At 47.1% G+C, this 23,199-nt stretch overlaps 1 protein-coding gene across 6 annotated transcripts in view; it reads right to left on the bottom strand.

Moving 5' to 3' along the window:
- The window catches only part of POGZ (pogo transposable element derived with ZNF domain), an 84,836-nt gene that overhangs the window by 22,968 nt on the left and 38,669 nt on the right, over positions 1-23,199 (bottom strand). For all 6 annotated transcript variants that reach the window (XM_053278224.1, XM_053278225.1, XM_053278227.1 and 3 more), the window contains exons 2-4: positions 13,797-13,921; positions 1,676-1,834; positions 1,015-1,190 (exon numbers count right to left, since the gene is read on the bottom strand). In XM_053278224.1, coding sequence (XP_053134199.1) covers positions 1,015-1,190; positions 1,676-1,834; positions 13,797-13,920 — 459 coding nt within the window. In that variant the 5' untranslated portion in view covers position 13,921. The remainder of the gene's footprint in view (positions 1-1,014; positions 1,191-1,675; positions 1,835-13,796; positions 13,922-23,199) is intronic.

Genomic DNA, 23,199 nt, shown 5'->3' with positions numbered 1-23,199 from the left:
GGAGGCCCAGGGGTGAATGGACCCCAGGGACGGAGGCACTACAGCTGGGGAGGCATGCAGGCATCCGTCTTGCAGGCAAGAGGGCTGTTGCTGGACACACAGAAGAAGGAGGTTCCACCCAGGAGAGGGTCTCGGGACTCGGAGGAGGGCTGCTGCCGTATCTGGGTGCAGGCATCCAACTTGGGCAGGGGATCGGCCTCAGCATCTGGGCAGCAGTTGCTCTTGGGACAGGGAAGCTGCTGGGGAGAGGTGCCAGGAGCTCTCTGGGGTGGAAGGCTGTGGGGCCAGCCAGGTGGGTCCCCCCCCGCCACAAGGAAAGAAGAATGGAAAAATATTTCCGTACAACCTGCACCCACTCAGTTCCCTGCACTCCCTGCTTCTGGGGGACAAGAAATGTATAAACGGCAGATTCTACATGTGAAAATACGGTCACTGTCCTCATCCTATCAGACAGCGACGCTATTCACACGATTGTAGAAAACCGGGCTCGCCTGCAACTGTGGGAACCACCGGGCTCGGCTGCAAGCTTGGTGGTTCTTGAGCGGGTAACCCGCTCAAGTAGCCCGCCCCTTAAACCAGGTTGCTCCGCAAACCCGGTTTTTGGGATCGTGAGCAGCCGCGGTGCGGCTCTGCGCCATGGCTACTCAAGAGTAGACCCCCGGTGGGAAGCTGGAAAGCAGCCTTCCGGCTCGGGGGGTCTCCCCAGTATGCCCTGCGTGCTCGTGCAGGGCATACTGGAGTTTCCGGGGGCCCCCGCCGGCTCCGTCACCGAGCCGGCAGTCGCGTGGGCGGCCAATCCACACGATTGGCCGCCCACACGAGGGAGCCCAGGGCTCCCTCCTTGCTCGTCTGCGGGGAGAGCAGGCTGAGCCCACTCTCCTCGCAAAACCGGCAAAAGCGGGTCTCAGTGATCGTGAGACCGGCCTCCATGAGTCTGAAGACGCCTGCTTCTGTGCCCTGCAATACTCTCCCGGCTGCATCGCAGATGTCAAAAGAACTGGAGGACGCCCTCACCTGGGTCGTGATGAAGATGGGTTGGCTGCTCACGGGGGAATTGGTGACGTGGTTGGCATTCTGCATGACCTGGACCGGCCGGAGGACTGGCTGGGTCACCACTGTGCTCAGCCCGGAGGCCGGGCTCTGCGTGAGGATCAGGGGCTGCCCGCCCTGCTGCACGATGGGGGTGCCAGCTGAAGAAGGGTGGGGAGGGAGAGAAAAGCCGGGCCGGAAGTGAGTTATTGTCACCGCTGCTGACTGGGCTACGAGGACACTTCAGCACCAAAAGAAAACAATAGATGTGGTTACCAAAAAAGGCATATTTTCACAGACGCCATTGCCAAATTCTCGCATTTCACTTCAAGCTGTACTTGGGGGGCAGAGCCCATACTCCGCGGGCATGAGGCCCTAGATTAAATTTCAAGAATCTTTGCTTAAAGGATGTCGCTAGACAAAAACCAGCTTTTTTTAAAAAAAAGCTCATTCAAAATAAGAGAACATTTGTAGATAATGGACAGAAGCACATGTTCTGGATTTGCCTCATGTACACAGGTCCCAGAACCCAGCTGTCTCGGGTGCAGTATCTGCATCACCACAACTCCAAGGAGGATCTGACCCCCAGGAACGGAGCAAAGGCCACCAGCTCACAGAACTCAACGTCCAAGGTCTTTCTCCTTACCGCTGTTGTTGGCAAAGAGGGTCACGAGCGTCTTCTTTGCGCTGTCGCTGTTCGGAGGCCCGCTGCCACTGACGGACGTGGGTGTCTGGAGGTTGCTGCCGATGGACGCATGGGCGACAATGGGCATTGGGGTGGCAACCGGCTGCACACTCACCGAAACTGCAGGGAAGGAAATGCAAATGGTTAAGAGAAGTTACACTCACGGACAACCCCCAGAGAGGGCTGTTTCACTTCAAAAAATACCGAATGGGGGATCGAATACATCTCAAGCACGGTCTTCCCACCACATGAACTTGCTGAACCCTCTGGCTATCCCTGCTTTCAGAAGGGAGGCAGGAGCTTCCTGGGGGGCCTTTTTGGTGGTGATGCCCAAACTGTGGCTTTCCCCTAGACATGCTCACTTGACACCATCTTTCCAAGTAGTGGGCAGAATCTTCTCGTGTGCTTTTAATGTCACTAGCTGAACCCACACAGAGCATCTGTGTGCTAGTGCACTTGCCCTTCCCACCCCCTCACTCGGCCTTCCCCACCCCAAAGACTTGGCAGAGAGATGGAAGGCCCCCTCACTCCCCACGAGACTTCGCTTGGTCCTCCCCACAACCGGCTCGGCCTCCCCCCCCACTTCCCTCCCACCCTCTGCTCAGCCTTTCCTTCCCCCATTGCTCAGCCTTTCTTACCCCCCACCACTTGGCCCCCTGCCCCCTCCCACCTTAAGCCTCTCCATGACTGTGGAGAGGATGGACAACAACGGGGTGCTGGCGATGGAGATGGCAGCGAAGAGAGCTGGTCTTGTGGTCGCAAGCATGACTTGTCCCCTTAGCTAAGCAGGGTCCACCCTGGTTTGCATCTGAATGGGAGACTACATGTGTGAGCACTGCAAGATATTCCCTTTAGGGGGACAGAGCCGCTCTGGGAAAAGCAGAAGGTTCCAAGTCCCCTCCCTGGCAACTTCTCCAAGAGAGGGCTGAAAGAGACTCCTGCCTGCAACCTTGGAGAAGCCGCTGCCAATCTGTGAAGATAATACAGAGCTAGATAGACCAATGGTCTGACTCAGTATACTGCAGTTTCCTATGTTCTATGGGCCCGCCAGGTTGTACGTGAAAGCCCTGCCCCCATTTCCACTGGCCGTGGCTGCAGCAGGGGAGAAGTTTGCCATGTACGACCTTAGTGTATTTTTTAGATAGATAGATAGATAGATAGATAGGCTACCTTTTAAAAATGGCCTTTCATCTGTTGTTTCCACTTGCGCTTTTAACTACTGGCCTGCTTATGTTATAGATTTAGCTGATGTTTTGTTTTGCTTGTTCTAGTCTAGTTTATTCTGCTTTATGAAAGGCAGGATACAAATCCTTTAAACAAAAAAGAATATAAACAAGAAAAGGTGCCGGGTCTCAGGTCAGAGCAGCAGCACTGGGAATGCGCTCAAGAGGAGATGGACTTATAAATCACCCATTTGTCGGTGGCAAATCAGAATAATCTTTCACTGACCACTCACACTTTGCAAAAGTTGGTTTCCTCTTTCAGGCTACGAAAGGTATGTGTGGGTTAGTGAGAACGTTTCTGGGCCAGCAACTTTCATAGCCCTGCTAACTGAGCAAAGAGGCAACTTATAAAGGTGGTGATTCTCTTTATTGAGCAGGGGGAGAGCAATTGGCCCAATCCATCCACAGCACAACAGCCCTCCAGTGGCTGTTGCTGGTGGTTATCTTATGTTTCTTGTTTAGATTGTGAACCCTTTGGGGACAGAGAGCCTTTTTATTTATTTGTTTGTTTGATTGCTTATATCTATGTAAACCACTTTGGGAACTTCTGTTGAAAAGCGGTATATAAATACTCGTATTCGTATTCATAGGGACATTTTGCAAAGTTGCCTCAAGGGCCCTTTGGGCCAGTTTACATCTTTGGCAGAATCAAAGGGTACCCAAGTGTGTGTGTGTGTGTGTGTGTGTGTAAAAAGGTCAAATATTCTCCCTCCTTGCAAAAAAACCCTCCCTAAAATGGGCAAGAAGAGGAATTCAGTCTAGCCTACTCTGTGATAAGCTACATTTCCATGGGAGGGGAATGATTCAAATATGGGGGGAAACCCCACCCACATCCTGAAATGGTACAATTAAGAAAAAGCTTTACTGCCTTGTTGTGCTAAATATATGAATTGGTCCTTACTCGGAAGTGGATCACGCTGTTAGTCCGAACTCTCTCAATATTCTCAGCAAGAGAGTTTCTTTCTCTCCCAACTTCTTGCCGCTGTCTCAGTGGCTGTTAAAACCTCAGTCCCTGCAAAAACCCATGCCCAGCCTGGGGCAGAAGGAGAGTATGAGCTCCACAGGAAGTGGAGCGCCTTCTCTTGCTTCCAAGGAGACAGCCGTACAGAGCTGGGGAAATTCAATGGCTGTAAAAGTCTCCAGAGACGCGGCCAGCCTGTGTCTGGGCTATACGACTTGACTGCAGGTTATGGAATACTGCTCTGTACCAACACACACACACACACACACACACACACACACACACACACACACAAACACACAGACTTAGAAAGCTAGTGGATCAGGGAACCAGTACTAACTTAGTCTTTTCCTTGAAGCACTAGTTTTCTACATGCTATTTTCATGCTCTTTCGCACTTTCTTTCTCTCTTTTTCTCATCCTCCAGTACCTCAAGGGAGGAGAGCTGGTCTTGTGGTAGCAAGCATGAATTCTCCTCTTTGCTAAGCAGGGTCCACCCTGGTTTGCATGTGAATGGGAGACTATATGTGAGCACCGTAAGACATTCCCTTTAGAGGATAGAGCCGCTCTGGAAAGAGCATTTCTGTGTGCGGAAGGATCAAAGTTCCCTTCCTGGCAGCATCTCAAAGATAGAGCTGAGAGAGACTCCTGCCTACAACCTTGGAGAAGCTGCTGCCGGTCTGTGTAAACAATACTGAGCTAGATGGACCAATGGTCTGACTCAGTAAAAGGCAGCTTCCTGTGTCCCAGGCAAAGCTTTGGCAAGATTTTTCAGATCAGGATGTGACCTCAGGCCTTCCTCGCCTCTGCAACTCCTTAACCAAGGCAGGTTCCTATGTTCCTCCTTCATCAGGGTTAACTGATGCATGAACCACGGTCATGGCTATGATTGTGCAGGAATACAGAATTCAGCTTTCTGGGCACTTGAACATAAAAGTACATTTCTAGTCCTTATTGGTTGCAAAATATCTAATCATCTATGCACAACTGCATTTCCTGCTCTTTAAGCGATGTCAAAGGAGGAATTCCACATTTACAAGCTTAAGCACAAGGCTGCAATCCTAAGTACACACTGGTTTACTTCTGAGTATACAGGCAGAGGATTGTGCTATTCAAATACTGCTGGTGAACTCTTATCTCTGGCCATTGGAGCCCTGCGAGGGGATAGAGAGAAGTCGTGTCTCTATCAGAAGGTGTTCAACCTCATGAGTCCGTAACTGGGCTAGGCAGACCTTCAGGCTTGCAGGGTCTACTCTGAGGGCCACCAACTGAAGCCAGGTAGGAAACAGTGGCTGATGGGAGAAGAAAACCAGTGACCCAAGGGGCCGAGATAACCTGCATATACCAAGGCTTGGCAAATTCCAGGCGCCAAGGAGTCATGGTGCCTAGAAATTTAACACCAGGGAGCCATGGCGCCTAGACTAGGATATTCAGAGGCGACTCGGCTTTTGTTACTTGAAAAGAGGATAAAGAGAAGCCCATTTATCCTCCCTGTCCACAGAGTCAGAAACTGAGTCTGGTGATTTTGTCAAGTGTTCATGTCTGGTTCCTAAATTGTAGGCTGTTTCACAAATCCAAGGTCCAAAATGTAGGACTGACAAAAGCAAGTATTTTTTCACACAGCGCATAATCAATCTATGCCCAGGCCTGGCGTACATGAACATACTTGTTTCCCACTTTCCTCCCCATTCTTTTCTCCTCCTGGTGTTGTGCCTGTTCAACTGCAAAACAATCTGACAGGGGCCACTCCGTTTCATTCTTTCTAAAGCACTCAGCTGAACTGTAGGCGATTCATCAGTAATTACCAATATTTAAAAGACTTTCAAGGTAAGTTTCCAAATGATGGTGATGATGTTAAATTTAATTTCTATAGTATCCTTCCAAAAATGGCTGCTCAGGGCGGTTTACACAGAGAAAATAAATAAATAAGATTGATCCCTGTCCCCAAAGGGCTCACGGTCTAAAAAGAAAACATGAGATAGACACCAGCAACAGTCACTGGAAATACTGTGCCGGGGTGGATAGGGCCACTCTCCCCCTGCTAAATAAAGAGAATCACCACGTGATTCATTTATATCAAGCAATATAAAACTGCAGTAATCTATGAAAAAAATCATCATAAAGTATCATAAATGAATTAAAAACAAACACAAAAAATTAAAGGCAAAACCCATAAACAAAACTACATTTACTACTACAACATTTATATCCCACTCGTCCTCTAAGGAGCCACCTAATGGCGCAGTGGGAAATGATTTTTCTAGCAAGCATGAGATTGCTGGTTTGAATCCCCGCTGGTATGTTTCCCAGACTATGGGAAACGCCTATATCGGGCAGCAGCAATATAGGAAGGTGCTGAAAAGCATCATCTCATACTGCATGGGAGATGGCAATGCTAACCCCCTCCTGTATTCTACCAAAGAAAAACCACAGGACTCTGTGGTCGCCAGGAGTCGACACCAACTCAACAGCACACTTTACTTTTACCTCCAAAGAGCCCAGAGCAGGGTACATGGTTATGTTTATTTTCACAACAACCCTGTGAGGTAGGTTAGGCGGAGAGAGAAGTGACTGGTCCAGAGTCAGCCAGTGAGTTTCATGGCTAAGTGGGGATTTGAACTTGGGTCTCCCCGGTCCTAGTCCAGCACTCCAACCACGACACCAGACTGGCTCTTGGCCAATGTTTTCCAAGTTAAACTACTTGGGGAAAACCCTAGTCTGCCTTTCAGGTAAAAAAAGGTAAAGCTAAAGTGTGCCATCAAGTCAATTTCGACTCCTGGAGCCCAAAGATCCCTGTGGTTTTCTTTGGTAGAATATGTGCTACAATTTAAAAGCAGCAATCAAATCAGCTTTGCCATTTACACTGAGGCCACGTTACAAGCCAGGGTCAGAAGCCAAGAAGTCTGGTCTACATGGGATCAGGTAAGTCAAATCTTACCTGATCCTATCAGGTCAGTCAAAGCCAAGGCCAGAAGCTGGGAGATCAGGTCTATGCAAGTACAAGGTAACAACTATGGGAGGAGAGCAGGTCTTGTGGTAGCAAGCATAAATTGTCCCCTTTGCTAAGCAGGGTATGCCCTGGTTTGCATTTGAATGGGAAACTACATGTGTGAGCACTGTTCAGATATTTGGGGCCACTGTGCAAAGAACATCTGCCTGCTTGCACGCAGAAGGTTCCAGGTTCCCTCTCTGGCATCTCCAAGATAGGGTTGAGAGAGACTCCTGCCGGTAACCTTGGAGAAGCCGCTGCTCGTCAGTGTAGACAATCCTGAGCTAGATGGATCAAGGGTCTAACTCAGTATTCAGGCTTTTATGCCCTCATGCCTCTTGTGTACTTTCTATTATTTTTATTATTACGAATATTTTTAATATCATTATGTACCTTACACATTATTAAAGTACTATATCGTATGTAATCACCCGGTGTACTTTTTATCTACTCTTATTTCTAATATGTAAAGTTAAAAGTAAAGTTGTGCTGTTAAAAGTTGTGCCATTAAGTTGACTCCTGGCAACCACAGAGCCCTGTGGTTTTCTTTGGTAGAACACAGGAGGGGTTGACCATTGCCATCTCCCACGCAGTATGAGATGACGCCTTCCAGCATCTTCCTATATCACTGCTGCCCAATATAGGTGTTTCATATAGGTGGCTCATTTCTCCTATGTAATTGACTCTTATACTTTATGCTGGTCTATGACCATAATAAAGACTGACTGATTGACTCGGTATAAGGCAGCTCCTTATGTTCCTATGTTCTCTTCACTAGGCTAGGCTCCGTCTTGGATGAGGAGAGTTCAGACTCAGGGATCGTGACAACTAAGGTAAGCTAGATAAAGGATAAAGTCAGTTCGGTTGTTAAGACCAACATGGCAACTAAATTCTCATAACCAACCCACCGTTTAACCCAATGCTGCAGGCTTAGCTGGCTGCCACGTATAGGAGCCAAGAAGGAATTTTTCCCAGTTAGGGTGAAGCCGGTCCCCATCAGGTCGGGTCTGAGTACAACAGGTTTTTTGCTTCCTCTCACTTGCAGCTCAAAAGCAGTTAAGTGTAGGTATTTTATAACCAAAAGGGCTACCCTTTAAGATCTAAGCCCAAGATTTTATAATACAGTTCAGTAAAGCTGACATAATTTAAACCTATTTATTGCTGCCTGGTCTTCCTGTCTAGGGTTTTGTTGTCGTGCCTTTCTTCAATGGGACACAGTGGGATTTACTTCAGAGTAAACAGCCCTAGGATCAGGCTGTTCAACACAATGAAGAATGGATTCATGAACTCGCAACAGCAAAGGGGGGCAGGATGGGGAATTTTGAGGCAGCACAAGAACTGGGCAGAGCTTCCCCCAACCAGTGGGGACAGGAAGCTGTTTAAACCCAAACTCCACTGGACAGAACGACCCAATCCAGAATGCCCTCCTCCCCTGAAGGAGAGGAACCATGCAGGCATCCCATAGGAGGGCATTCCAGAATCCCAGGGCACCAACCGCAAACCCCAACCTCAGGAAGGCCAAGCTGGCCTCCCCATCAGAAGGCATTTTCAAGAAGGTCTCCTTAATAGCTCTTAAAATCTTGAGTGGAAGTAAAGAGGAGAAGCAGCTTCCCGAGACAATCGGGACCCAGACAGTTGAGCACTTTGTCAGTCAAAACCAGCACCCTGAACTGAACCCAAGGAAACTCGATACAAACATGCCAATCCATGTCTACTCTCAGTCACATGGCAAGATTCTTCACTAGCTGAAGTTTCCAGACTGTCTTCGAGGCGTGGCCCCACATAATCCAATTGTAGCAGTCTATCCTAGAGGCTACCAAAGCATGACTGACCGTGAGTGGCCAAGTCGTTCACCATCAAACCACCAACCAAGCAAAACAGAAACATAGCAGCCAACTTTCCATCAAACTCTAGAACCACCAGGATGAGGTTATGCAAATAAAGGGACAGAGTTACACTGGGGCAGGCAGATAACAGAACTAGGCTCCACGCTAATGCTATCCCCAAGTGCACGCCTGAACTTCACCCATGCAAAGAGTATTTGTTCATTTAGATTACTTCTCTAACCCACTTCAGAAACAAAATTCTGAAAGCAGCTTACCATTTGTAAAATGAGATAAAATTAACAACTCCCTTCCCCACACCCCTTGCACATGAAAGTCAGAGCAAGAAAGGAAAAGGCATATGGACTAGCCTGAATTAATAAGAGCAAGAGCTCTTTCCCAATACTGCCTGTAGGAGCCAGAGAGGACCGGAACTGGGGTTTGAGTGACATCTAGCTCTGCTACGGGAACTAGCCTGCCTGAATTTTGATTGGCCCTCCCTGAAGCATTCAGAGGCCGATAACCCAGCATGGAGGATGAATGACCTCATGATACCTGGGAAAACTGAATCAGCAGAGCAGCACTAAAATGATAATAATAAAACGCCTGCAGCTAAAAGCAATTAAATGCTTGGAAACATAAACCGGTCATATATCGCAGGTCATATAAAGGCATGTCAAGCTAGGCACCAGGCAAGCAGTCCTGGGGAGAACATCCTACAACCGGGTTGCCACCACCAGAAAGGCCCTTTCCCTGGTCTGCCTCTCTGATGCAGATACTGAAGCAACGGCAGATTCATGTGGAAGGAGATGGTCCTTCTCTGCCTGGGGACAACGCTGCAATGAGTGCTGCCTTCTTACACAGAGAGAAAGAGAAACATTGGTCTTACCTGTGAAGGGTTCTTTTTCGCAGTTGTCTGATTTCATCCTAGATAGTGGGTTGTATTCCAAATCATGCCTCAGGAGACAGGAAGATGAAAGCTGTAGCCCATATCGAGTAGTTAGGTAGGCAGAGCCCAAGACCTCAGTTCCAAACTGTTGAGCCAGGCAACCATAGAAGCTACAATGGAAAGTTTAAGGTACTAGAGAGAGTGAGAGAGAGAGATGCTAGTGATAGGCAGATAGTAGAGGTTGCATGGAGAAAGGACGAAAAAACATGAGTTAGAGGTGGAAAATACTGTTACCCCGGGAGTCAGCACCTCCCACGACTGTGCCCGAATCCCATAGTTGGAGGGAAAAGGTCCACGGGAGGGGTGGATGAAATCAGACACTGCGGAAAAAAACCCTTAACAGGTAAGACCAATGTTTCTTTTTCCGCAGTTGTCCGCATTCATCCTAGATAGTGGGGCATGCCCAAGCAGTAGAGATAAATAGGGAGGGACAAGCGGACGGTTAGACAACCTGCTGTAGAACTGTGTGAGCCATGGCCGCTTGATTCGAATGGAAGGGCGAGACTTTATAATGTTTGATAAATGGGGAGATGGGGGCCCACGTAGCTGCTTTAAAGATGACCTGAAGTGGGGAGTTAGCTGAGAAGGCGGATGATGTACTGGCACTGCGGGTGGAGTGAGCCGTGATGCCCCCTGGAATAGGTAAGTGTAATGTTTCATATGCCAGGCAGATAGTAGCCCTGATCCACTTAGCTAGGGTAGTCGTAGACACTTTTTGACCTAGAGACTTAGGGTAAAAGGAAATGAATAGGGCGTCCAAGCTGCAATGGGTCTTGGTACGCTTCAGATAAATTCGGAGCTGCCTGCATACGTCCAGTGGGTGCCAGACCTTCTCCTTAGAATGCGTAGTATTCGGACAGAAGGATGGGAGAACCACCTCCTAGGATCTGTGGAAGGTGGAGTTGATCTTTGGTATGAATGTAGGGTCCAGGCACAGGATAACCACTTCCTCGTTGAAAAAGCAAAAGCTCCTTGTGTGCTGATAAGGCTCTCAAGTCTGACACCCTGCATGCAGATGTTATGGCCACCAGAAAGAGTACCTTGTAAGAAAGTCTTTTCAGAGGAACTAACCCTAGGGCTTCAAAGGGATGTTGTGCAGGAGCATTTAGCATTTTATTAAGATCCCAGGATGGGAACCTGTGTATCGGTGGAGGTGCGAGGTTGTTGGCCCCCTTTAGAAAACGTCTGAGGTGAGGGTGTAGCATGGAAGAACCACGGGACGTCAAATCCAGGACTGACGCAAGAGCTGAAACCTGTCTGCGGAGTGTGTTGGGACGGAGGAATGTCAGGACTTCAGGGATCCCTGAAGTGATGGGAGAGAAGTGTTTCCTGCGTGCCCATCTGGAAAAGGCCAACCAGGCGGCTTGATAAATTCTGTTAGTGGGAGGTCTCCTTGATGCCAGTATGGTATTCTGCACTGCCACTGTGTATCCGGCCTTCTTCAGGGAGGCACGTTCAGGCGCCTAGTTGGAGCCAGTCTGGGTCTGGATATAGTACAGGGCCCTGGAGCAGCAGATCCTGACGCTGAGGAAGGGGCTATGGTTCCCTGGCAGATAGGGAGACTAGGTCCACGAACCACGGTATTCTGGGCCAGTGTGGGGCGATGGGGATTATGTTTGCCTTTTCTATGACCATCTTCTGAAGAACTTTGGCTATGATGGCCATAGGTGGGAAGGCATATAGGAGGCCGAGGGGCCAGGTTGCCATGAGTGGCAACAGTATCCAGTACCCATGCGTCCAATGTATAATGGCTCCAAGATGTTGAGAAAAGACGGGGCCAGCCTCCGACAGTTAAGGAGTCATTCTTTTCTTCCCTGCTGGAATCCCGATCTGAAAGCTTGTCTAGGGGCTTGGGTCCTGCTATTTCCTCTGAATCGCTGCTGTTGGCCCTATTGTTGCCAGGAGGGCCTGAAATTATTGTTGAACGGGCGGTAGTCTCTGAAGAGGTTGAAGGAGGGTCTCTGGAAGGACCTATAGGGACGAAAGGTATTCTGGGAGAACCTACCCGGCCGGGTATATTCCATTTGGGATATAGGCATGGCCTTTTCCTTGTCCCTAGTCTCAACCAAGATGGGTTTCCAAGGAGTCCCCGAAAAGCTAAGCCCCGGAAAAAGCGGATGAGGCCAAATTAAGTTTGGACTTTTAGTCTACCTTCCAGTTATTCAACCAAAGGGATCTCCTCACTGCCACACCTACAGCAATGGATCTAGAGGTGTGTTGGATGCAATCTAAACTAGAATCAGCTATGAAGGAGGCAGCTTTAGCTAGTTTGTTGATTCCTTGTCTAAGCTGCTTGTTTTCCGGGGGGGGGGGGGGGATGAGTTGCATCAACTCATTTGCCCATAAAACCGACGCCTGCATGAAAATTGAGTTGGTGGTGGCTGCTTTGATGACCGTTGCCGCGCTGTCATGAACCTTGCGAAGGAGGAAATCGTACTTTTTATCCTTGGGGATTTTTAGTTGCTCGTCTCCGTTCTTATTCATGAGTGTTCCGGAAACCAATTGTGCCACAGGAGCATCTACAATAGGAGAGACTAATAAGGTCATAACATCATCAGGAAGAGCATACAGCTTTTTTAGATATGGAGTAGTTGGTTTTGGCGCAAAGGGCACTTTCCACTCAGTCAGCATGGCATCCCTGTAGAGCAGGAGGAAAGGTACTGATGTAGAAGACGCTGAGGTGGAACGAAAAACCACCTGGTCAAAGCCTGTTTGCGGCTGAGCAATGGATTCAAGGGAGATATCCTTGATGACCCACTGTGCTTTTGCCAATAATACCTCAAAATCAGCCAGCTGGAAGAGTCTAAATGAGCTGGCTTGTTGAGAAAGAAATTCCTCTTTTGATAGCTCGCCTTTCTCCATAGTGGAAGAGGGTGAAGTGTCATGAGCAAGTGGGAGAGGAGGTTGGTTAACTTATTACTCCTTCCTGCACTTGCAGCAGGGCGGGGGGGTGGGGAGACACCAAGGAAGGCGTTGCTGGCAAACCACCTGTAGTAGCAGGCATTCACTCAGGGGTGCTACTGGAGGCTTGATCTTTTTATGCCACTTCTGCCTCTCCTGTGTAGACTTCTGTTTTTTGGAGGGCTTAATTCCCTCTCCCTTTAAGTGCTTGGACCTCTTGTGTGCCTTTCTGGGGGAAGCCTCGGAAGCCTGAAAACGCTAAGATCGGAGCTCTCTCAGAAACGATGTTGCCTGAGGTGAGACAGGAACGGAACTAGAGTCTTGGGCTCCGCCTACCTAACTACCGGATATGGCCTACAGCTTTGAAATCTTCTTCCTGTCTCCTGAGGCATGATTTGGAATACAACCCACTATCTAGGATGAAATCAGACAACTGTGGAAAACTGGGAGGCAAGGCTGTATCCCCACCTCAGGGTCCAGAGGCTGTCTTTAGTTAGTTTGTTTTTTATTAGATATGTATACCGCCCTTTCAAAATGGCTCAGGGCGGTAACTTTCCTTCAAAGAAAGCAGAGCCAATGCAGGCCTTTTCTTTCCTTCAAAGAAAGCAGAGCCAATGCAGGCCTTTCCCTCTACACCAAGGCTGGCCAACCCGAGGTTCCAGCCACCGCTGGAGTGCAGCTTCTATCTTCCCGGCCACAATCAACTGCAGCCATAGCCGATGAAAGTTGTAGTCCAATAAACAACTGGAGAGCCTTGAGTTGGCCATCGCTGCTATAGACCTTGCTCTGACTGAAGCAATGGCCTCAGTGAAGGATGGAAGAGTATAGCGTGGAGGAGGAGAGCAGAAAGGCACAGGACTGTGAAGAGGAACAGAGCCATCCATCCCAGTCCTCCCCATGAAACTTGACAGGCATTTGGCTCATAACAATTGTCAGCCCAAACATTCCCCAGTCACCGAAGATGTTGGCCACTCCACACCCCTTCAGAGTGGAGACACGCACAACACTCTATTTGAGCAGCTTGGAAATGGCAAAACACAAAACAGTTATTTTTAAGCATTCAGAAAATTAAATGCAGAGATCTATTTGATCAGCAGGCAGCTGAATGTTGAGTAGGTACGGATGGCACAGAATCACTTCCCCCACCCACCCACCAAAAGGGAACGCCGAGCAACAAAATGTAAAGACTGTGTATCACCGGACATTTAAAATAAAGGAGACGGAAGAGGAGAGTTACCTGTAGCGGTTTTGTCAACTGAATTGTAATCTTCGACAACGGAGTCCTCAATCACGTCACTGATTTTCTGCCAGGGCTCCAGCTCCTCCTCCTCACACTCCATAAATAGGTCTGTGTCCGCCATCCTGGGAATAAAAGGAAGAAGGAAAGGCATCAGTGTGTTTTCTTGGGCGAGCAAAGAGTGGCGGCTAAGCTGAGAATCAGGCAGGTCTCTCTAAGACAGCTGTTTTCAAATGCTCTCCAAGGGGAAGGCCTACCATGTTCAAGGAAGCCTCTAGACCCATTCTTGGTGCATTCTAGGGGCAGACGCCCCATCCTGCTGGGAAGAGCCTAGTACCCATTTAGGGCTGGCATGCTAGCTAAAGGTTGTCAACTGATCGCCTGTTATTTCGCTGCAGTCAAATATGGTCAAATATTCGACCAAGTCACAATACTGATGACACACAGAAAACTGTTCTGCTGCCTACTGCCTTTAAAACTGACTTTTGGGTTTGTTAAGAGTCGCTGTTAGTTGGTATAACTTCTGTTTAAATTTTAGTTTTGTCACCTTTCCCTAACTTGATGTTGACCTGGGCATTCCAGGATAAACGTCAAAGAGGGAAACTGTCCGATGCAGGGCTGTCGTTGGACTACAGCCCCCGTCATCCCTGACTACTGGCCACTGTGGCTGGGGTTGATGGGCGATAGCCCAACACCAGCTGGAGGGCCAAAGTTGTACATTCCTGGTCCAGAGAATCATTCATATTTATTGAAAACTTATTGAATATTGTTCACAGTTTAAATAGTCCAGTACAACTTTTGAAAAAGTAAAAAATTTCCACAGTAGGACTTAAGCCATTTTTGGAAGGGAGGTATATAAATCAAATCAAATCAAATCAAATCAAATCAAATCATAAACAAATAAAGCATTTGTTTTTGAAATTAGTTAATTTACCCAAGTAATGTTTATCCTGCCCTCTGTCTCACTATGAGGCACTCAGGGAGGCTCACAATGGAATGATCTAACAGCAAATAACAAAACAAAAATCTCCAAAAATAACCAAATAATATGGACTAAACCAGAAAATAGTCCATATAAACCAGAATAGTCCAAATAAACCAGAAAAACACGAGAGGAAAGTAATTAGCCTATTCTAACCAAGTTAATTCTTTAAAAATACTTATATTTTATACGGTTATACATGGAATTAAATAAATAAAAATTGAAAAGAGCTTTCAAGGAACATTGTTTGAAAAGCAATGACCTGACTGGTACAACTAGAGAGCTTTTCACATTCCAAATGGATGATAAGGTTTGTTTTAAAATTGGTTCAAACCAATTAAAATAAAATAAATGGCAACCCAGAATCACAACACTTTCGGCATTGCCTCCATTTCACAATTTAATTGGCGTGCTGCTACCAAGACACACACCAAATGTCAACAATTACAACTAGGGCGACTGAGCGTAGTTAAACACAAAGAATGCAAAGCAGTTTTAAACAGGATTCACAGCTATGCTTCCTCACAAGGAACTGGAGAACAGTGGCTTTTTGCAGGGCTAGCAATTGCCAAAAGAGGATGCTTAGCACCTTCAAATGTCAGTGGTCCTATTGGAGAAGCCATGTCAGTTAAACCAAATTTGAACTGGTGTGGAAGTTCGCAATGTAGACGCAACGGTAGCTCCTTTTGTTTTGGGGCTGCAATGATGCCACAACGAGTCAAATGAATACCAAGACTTCTGCCTTTTGGCCGGCTACACATCGCGCCATAGACCAATCTACTTCGTACCTCTTACTCTCTGTTCACACGCCTATTTCCGTTTGACAGTCATTGTTTCCTGGAAGGCCCAAGTGCATCCCAACGGAAGGAAAGCTCCCCATTCCATCCTCTTCCGTAACCCTTTCCCCTGCCTCATCTCTCACAACCATGTGCCTCTCTGATATCAGGGTTTGCTACTAAAACAGGGTCTGAAGCGGGTTGCCAACAGTGGTCCCTCTAATTTTTTTCATCTCTGTGAGGAATGAGTTTTGTTCTGGGCGGCCGTATCAAGGCAGTGTGTGCGCACCTGCATTCAGAATGGGGCCTTCCTGATTCAACCTAAGCAGGATCTAAATTGAACTGAGCGGACATCCAAAAACTTGTGAGTGCGCACACGTGTGCATGCCTTAGAGGGAACAGTGGTTGCAAAGCCATGACTACCATGAAATTAACACACTACGCAACTGATGAAGTGGGCTGCAGTCCATGAAAGCTCATGCTAAAATAGATTATCAGGCTTGAAGGTTCCACAAGACTCTGTTGCTGCAGCTGGTTAATAGAAAACCCGGATCCAACTTCATATGGAGGTTATTCACACAATACAAAACTGTGTTCTGCCTGGGTTTGGGAACTATATGTGCTCCCAATTTTCAGTTGTGTGGAAGCAAGGTAGGTAGGAGGAAAATTCTGCCTTGCTTCCACTCAATCGCTTCTTCCCACGTTTTCCTCCTTCCTCCTTTGCTTCCACACAACTGAAAATTGGGAGCACACACAGCTCCCAAACCTGGATAGAACAGTTTTTTATTCTGTGAATGCCTTCAAGGAGTTGGTGCCTTTTCATCTAGCACCCTGCCAACAGTCCAATCATTCTCAACATGCAGGAACCGAGGTCAAGCAGAACCACATATCGAGAAGCCCCATCTTAATTGTCAAATATACAACCCTAAACAGGGCACAAATGCCTAATGGTCATCACAGCCTCTTTAGAATGGGAGCTTCAGATATAAGATAGCATGACATTTCCTGAGAACAATTCACTTTTGAAGCCAATATACTTGCTGTCGATTTTGGCTTTCCCTTATCCTCTACAAAACACACAGACATACATAAACTGAGGACACTACTTTGACGCTCGTTCAGATGACAGAGAACAGATTTACTTACTCTGTCTAGAATAAGTTGTTTGTTATTTTAAATTGTGGGCAAAGGTTCTGACTCAGTAAAAGGCAGCTTTCTATGTAACCTAGATGCTTCTGGAAGATGAATGGATTTGTCCATAAAATTAGGTTAAAGCTGCAATATTGACTTGCTTAAGGTCAACCGGGGATGGGAAGCACCCTGCTCTCTTAACCACAGTTAAGAAGCCAGAAGCATGAATCTGTAGTAGCAAGCAACCCATCAGAAAAGCTGCCATTTGACAAGTGTGTTTCTGGCAGTATCTCCAAACTTCAGACAGAAGGTTTGTGTGAACTAAAAAGTGAATGTACTCTTGTACGCCTGTATTACAAAACACACATTTATTTTGAAGGAGGGCTTAACAAATCCCAGGCGCCAAGGAGCCATGGCGCCTATAAATTTAATTGCGGCACCTAGATTTCAGAGGGAGGGTGCTTTAATGCAATCTTTGCTTGTATTTGCGCAGTGGGGAAGTAACTTGCCTAGGGAGCAAGAGGCTGCTGGTTCAAATCCAAGCTGGTATGTTTCCCAGACTATGGGAAACACCTATATTGGGCAGCAGCGATATAGGAAGATGCTGAAAGGCATAATCTCATACTGCACGGGAGATAGCAATGGTAAACCCCTCCTGTATTCTACCAAAGAAAACCACATGGCTCTGTGGTTGCCATGAGTCGACACTGACTCGACGGCACAACTTTTGGTTGGCCAAAACAACTCTGTTTCCATTCTAGGTATGTCACTTGTAAAGGGCATAAAGAGAATCCCAATCATCCTATTCCCCTCCACAATGTCCATCCCAACGGCCAGTCCAAGCTGCACCTGTGTTGCTTCTTGGTTTGATTCCAAATGTGTTGAAACAACAACAACAACAACAACAGATCAGCACCAACGACAACTCCTATAAGACCAACACAAGTCTCATGATGGCGCAGGACCTCCTCAAGCAGAAGAGACAATACAGGCAACTTCTCAAACACAAGAAGAGAGACGCTATGAAAGCCGCTTGGTCACACCGAGCAGTCATAACCTGGCCCTATTCTGGTGCATCACTGCGGACCACACTAGTAACGATTTGACATGTCTGGACAGCTTCACGTCACTAGAGACCTGGGAACAACACTTCAACGAACTATACACAGGCAAAGAGGTGGACCACAAATATCCTCAGAAAGATGCAGAGGACCTGCCCCCATGGCCGCTGGTGGTGCCAGCTGAGATCATGGACCTGATCTCCCAAGGCTCCTGGCAACGATCTAATTCTCTTCTGAGCTTATCAAAAACAACCCAGCATGGTGGGCTCCCATTCTGGCTGTGCTGTTCACATCCATTGACATACACAGATGCATCCCTGAGGACTGGGGGCTCACAGTCTTAGTTCCCATCTTTTAAAAAGGCAGGAAGGACAACCCAGCCAATCACAGACCTATTAGCCTGCTCAGCACAGTCAGTCAACGTGGCAATCCTCTCAAGGACCCCTACAGGACTTAAAAGAGCACTGAGGGCTCTCGCCCAATACTGCAAGGAGGACCTACTGGAAATCAGTTACCCTAAAACCAAAATCATGGTCTTCGCCAAGAGACCTAGGACACACTTGAGAGTGGCTTTCCATGCTTTTGGGGCCAGGAAGGCTCAAGGCAGCTATGCTGCCCAAAATGCCCAGAGAAGTGCCACTGCCATTCTAAAGTTCTTCTGGTCAAAAGGGGGCCAATACATACCCATAGCCCTTAAGTTATTCAAAGCTAAGTCAATGGCACAACTTCTATAGGCTGCCCAGCTTGGCCCCTTTTCCAGCTCTGCCCCTCTAGAGCTCGTCCAATCCAAATTCCTAAGAGCAGTACTGCAAGCCCCTCATTGTGTCTCTAATGCTGGTCTACGATTGGAAGCAGGAAGCCCGAGTATGGCTGTCCATACTCAACTACAGGCTATCCCTCCTCCCAATGGGCCTAGCCCCCTCAACATTGATGGATGGCTTCCAATCCACATAGAAGCGACCTCTATGTGCAAAACTATTCTTACTTGGACTCTCCCCCGACCCCGCCACCTACTTTCTTTGGGTTACAAGTGGGCCAGAACACTTATCAAACAGTGCACAATGGACGCAGAATGCCAAACCAACCTAGGTAGGTACCTGAACTCTCTTCTCTCTCGAAGTCTAAGGTACATAACACCACCTGCTGGATACCTTACACAGCCAGAAGTACCTAACCACAGAAGGGCCTTTAGCTCACTGTGACACCCTTCCCTCGGCAGTCGTTGAAGGAAAATACAGGAAGACCCCTTTCCCAGAACATCTGTGCCCCTGCAACTTGGGACCAGTCAAAACTATCAAGCATGTCCTCCTTCACTGCCTGTTCTACAGAGATGTACGAAACACCCTTATTCTCCTTATTTGCCCTTATTCTCATTATTCTCATTATTCTCATTATTATTATTGACCTGTCTACTTGACAGGTCACCAGGACGCTCAGGCCAATCCTACATCTCCCTCCTACTCTCAGACTGTACTCCATCTATAACATACAATGTAGTCAAGTTCTGCGCAGCGGCGTGCAGAATTCGCCGGGCTCTGACCACCAGCAAGAACTAGCTTCTTCAATCATTCAGCCCTACTGCTTTTAAAGTCTCCGTTTATCTTCTACAGATTTTAGTACTGCTGCAATTTATCGCTTATCGCATGTAACTTTCAGCAGCATCTCAGAGATTTTAGCCCTACTGAGGCTCCATAGTCACATGCTACTGTTTTGACATGTTACAGCTCCTTTATCGCTTTTTACAGACATTCATAGTATTTCATCTTATAGTGATTTCATAGTAACCTTACACTCTTTATGCTAATAGCTTAGGCATAGACTCTCTTGCTTTTATCTGCTTTTAATTGCTTTTAGTATCGCCTGTTACCTGCTCCTTTTACCTTGTGCTGGTCTGAGACCAGCACTCCCTCTAAGGCATGCACACATGCCTGCGCTCACAAGTTTCTGGATGTCTGCTCGGTTAATTTTAGACCCCACTCAGGTTGAATCAGGAAGGCCCCATTCTGAATGCATCTGTGCACACGCTGCACTGATACTGCCGCCCAGAACAAAACTCATTCCGCACACAGATGGAAAAAAATTAGAGAGAGCACTGTCTGAGACCATAATAAAGATTGACTGACAGTGCCCATCACGGTGTCCAGTAATTTCACCAAGTGCCCATTGTTTTGGGGCTGGCGCCTAGACCAGTAGGTTATAGGGCAGTCTCCGTGACCCTACAAGGGGTAGTTACATATTGTTGCCAATTTTGGCTGTTGGAGTTATCTCTTTGTCTCAGTAAGACCTTGGGTTCTTCAATGGAGTTTACTATTAAATGTCTTTACATGTGTTTTGTTTTTTATTGTCTATACATGTTGTTTATAGATGTTTGGCTGGTTGTTTTTTCTGCATAGGATGTTTTCAGTCATATGGTTTACTGTATGTGATTGGTTTTTGGTTACGCGATGATTAAACTTTACATAATGTTTAGTATATAGGTCTATGTTACTTCCATTGTTACTTTAGAGTGGTGAGCATTTTATTCACAGGTTGGATTGGTTCTTCTCCTTCATGGTCTACGGCAGGGCTGCATCAGTTCAGTCTCCCAGCTGTTTTAAGACTACAACTCCCATCATCCCCAGCTGCAGTGGCTAATAGTCAGGGATTATCAGAGTTGTAGGCAGGAGGGCTGAAGTTGTGTAGGGAAAAGTCAGAGAAACAAGAAAAGCGCAATACAGTTCTACTGTAAAAGTTGCTGAGGATACCAAGTCACGCATTACAGTATTTTTAAACCTCATAATTATTCAAAAACTGCAAACAGACACATTCTAGGAGTGGGCCCTTGTCACACACACCTTGCCTGTCAATTCAATAAAGAAAACCTTGCCGTCCCTCCATCACCTGTTTTCTTTGCAAGCGTCAAGTGCCAGTATTTGGGGTGCCAGACTCTCCTGCTCAATCGAATGATTTCAGCCCAGTGACAAATATTCTAACATTTTGCTTTCTGCCACCTCGCCAGCAGATGCTCGCTCGCAAAACACCAACGCCAGGATGTGCTAAATATATTGTGAGCTTGGGTTTGGGTTTTTTTTTAAAAGGAGACTGGAACATACTAATGGTTTGCTCTCCCATTCAAAAAACAAAAACAAAAACCGACCTTGGTAGGCACTCAAAAGCCAGTGGCCCGCTGTACACAGTTAACTCGTAGTCCTGCAAAAATGCAGGCCGTTCCTTTTAAGTAGCCGGAATGGCTTTATATTCTCCTTGCCACATAATTGTCCCTGAACAGTTATGCCATGGGAGCGCTTAACTGGGCCTTCAAAACAACTAAGCCACTGCCAGGACCCATCCAGAGCCTGACCCAGAGGAGACCCTCTCAGAAGAGCAGGAGGAGGAACACACCCTGACCGGGACCCTCAGCCCCAACCAAAGCCCCTTCGATCTAGCAGCACCCTAAGCAGCGAGCGTTTATCAGCTTTTCATTAGTCCACCCCTTGAACGAGCTCTGGGGACCCCATGATACCCAGCGGGGCACCTGTCCGACCTGCAGAACCTCCTCCATGGCCATCAGGACCCCAGGAGCAGAAGCAACCCCATGCCAGTGCCAAGCTTGCTTGGCTGCTCGGGGCCACCCTCCCAATGGGTCTGCTCTGGAGAAACAGGAGGTCAGCTCAGACAACTGCTTTGGTCTGGAGCTGCCTGAGGAATGGACAGCGCCCCTGGCCACTAGGTATGTTGGCTTTGCTGGGTCAGCCGCTCTTTAACTGAGCTGCTGTCTTGCTTGTCCCTGGCTAAGGAGAGCCACCCACTAGTCCAGCAAGAGGCCCCTGCGGCACTGATCACCCCCATCCTATGCCAATATACATTCCTTCCCTGTTGTAAGAATAAAAAGCTGTACCGTTTTAATCAGTTAATCAATCAAAACTGGTATTCAATAAAAATGGTGTCCCTGGTTTATCAGGGAGGAAATGCAGATGGCAAGAACCTGTCTTCCAAGCAGCTTGCTCTCCTCCCTCCCTCTCTCTCACACACAGAAGGGAATGCCTCTTCTGTCATCATCTGAAAAGAAGTATTCTCTCATTATTTATAAAAGTATGAGGGATTCCCCCTTTTCTCATACATTGGGTGGGAGTGCTTCTACTATGACAGGGCTGAACAACTTCGGCCCCTCTGCATATGTTGGACTACAACTTCCATCATCCCCAACTATTGGCAACTATGGATGGGAATTATGGAGGTCGCAGAGGTGAAGTCGTACGGCCCTGTTCTCAGATGATGCCTGCGACAACATTCCCGTGGATTGTCAAAGGGGGGGGGGGTATGCTTCTTGCTTCAGAATTATTGTATTTGCCAACAACTGATTTAAGTGAATTGATTTAGCAACTAATTTTCTTAGGAGGTCATTCTTCCTTTGTGCAAAGAAGAGGGAAATGCCTCTTCAGACTTGGTGCATGCTACCCGCAGCCTTTAGAAGCACTCACATTAGAAAGGTTTTGTTAAAAAAAAATGTGTTGCCTAATTAATCACAGAAACCCACTTAGTCTATTAAAAAGGTCTTAAAATTGATTTTATCTAACCAATTAATTGATTAAGAGTCACAGCCACAAAATATCTATTTTATCTTTTTGAGGGTAAGAAGCATACCCTTCAAGTTCAAGTTCTTTAATGTTACAGCCACAAGCCAAAACGGAAGCACACCCTACATTTTCATCTAAGGAAAAGAATGTGCCCTAGGAATCAAAAGTTTGAGAAATGCTGGAATAATGACAGCAAGGCGGTTTTAAAGGTTGACAGTTGGATTGCAAGCAGAGCTCTGACTGAAAGCATTCACTTGCAAGAGATCTAGCACTCAAAGGTTTAAAACGCCACCCTGCACATGAATTACCCCAATGTGGGGAAAGGTCTCGGTTTTCTTCCTCCTCCCTCTCTCAAAATACCAACTGAAGCTCGACAGCCAATACAGAACACATACATTTTATTTTCAAATTAGCAGCAGCAGCAAATATCAATAAGAGATTTTAAAATGGAGAAAAGGAATCCCTCCCTCACATGCCCCCTCTCTTTCCTTCCAAAAGAATGACAAGAACAATTAATTAATATAAGAGAAAGAATGGGTGCGATTCATTCCCTCCTCCATACATGCAGCCTAGGAGAATATTAAACAAAATATCTCCATGTAAACTTAAGAACTGACATCCTGACTAACGAAGCCCACGCATAATGAGCAAAGTTGTGCTGGCACAGGATCACACCGTTGCCCCTGCTAACTGAGCACAGGGGCACTTTTTAAAGTGGTTAATCTCTTCTGTTTAGCAGGGGGAGAGCAACTGGCCCTCTCCAACCCCAGCACAGCATCCCTCCAGTGGCTGTTGCTGGTTGCTGGTGTCTTTTTAGACTGTGAGCTCTTGGGGGGCAGGTAATCACCTTCTCCTTATGCTTCCCTTTTGATGTAAACCACTTTGAGATCTGTTCAA

This window comes from Hemicordylus capensis, chromosome 14, assembly GCF_027244095.1.
Source record: "Hemicordylus capensis ecotype Gifberg chromosome 14, rHemCap1.1.pri, whole genome shotgun sequence".
Taxonomy (NCBI): Eukaryota; Metazoa; Chordata; class Lepidosauria; order Squamata; family Cordylidae; genus Hemicordylus; species Hemicordylus capensis.
This window is presented reverse-complemented; position numbering and strand designations above follow the sequence as displayed.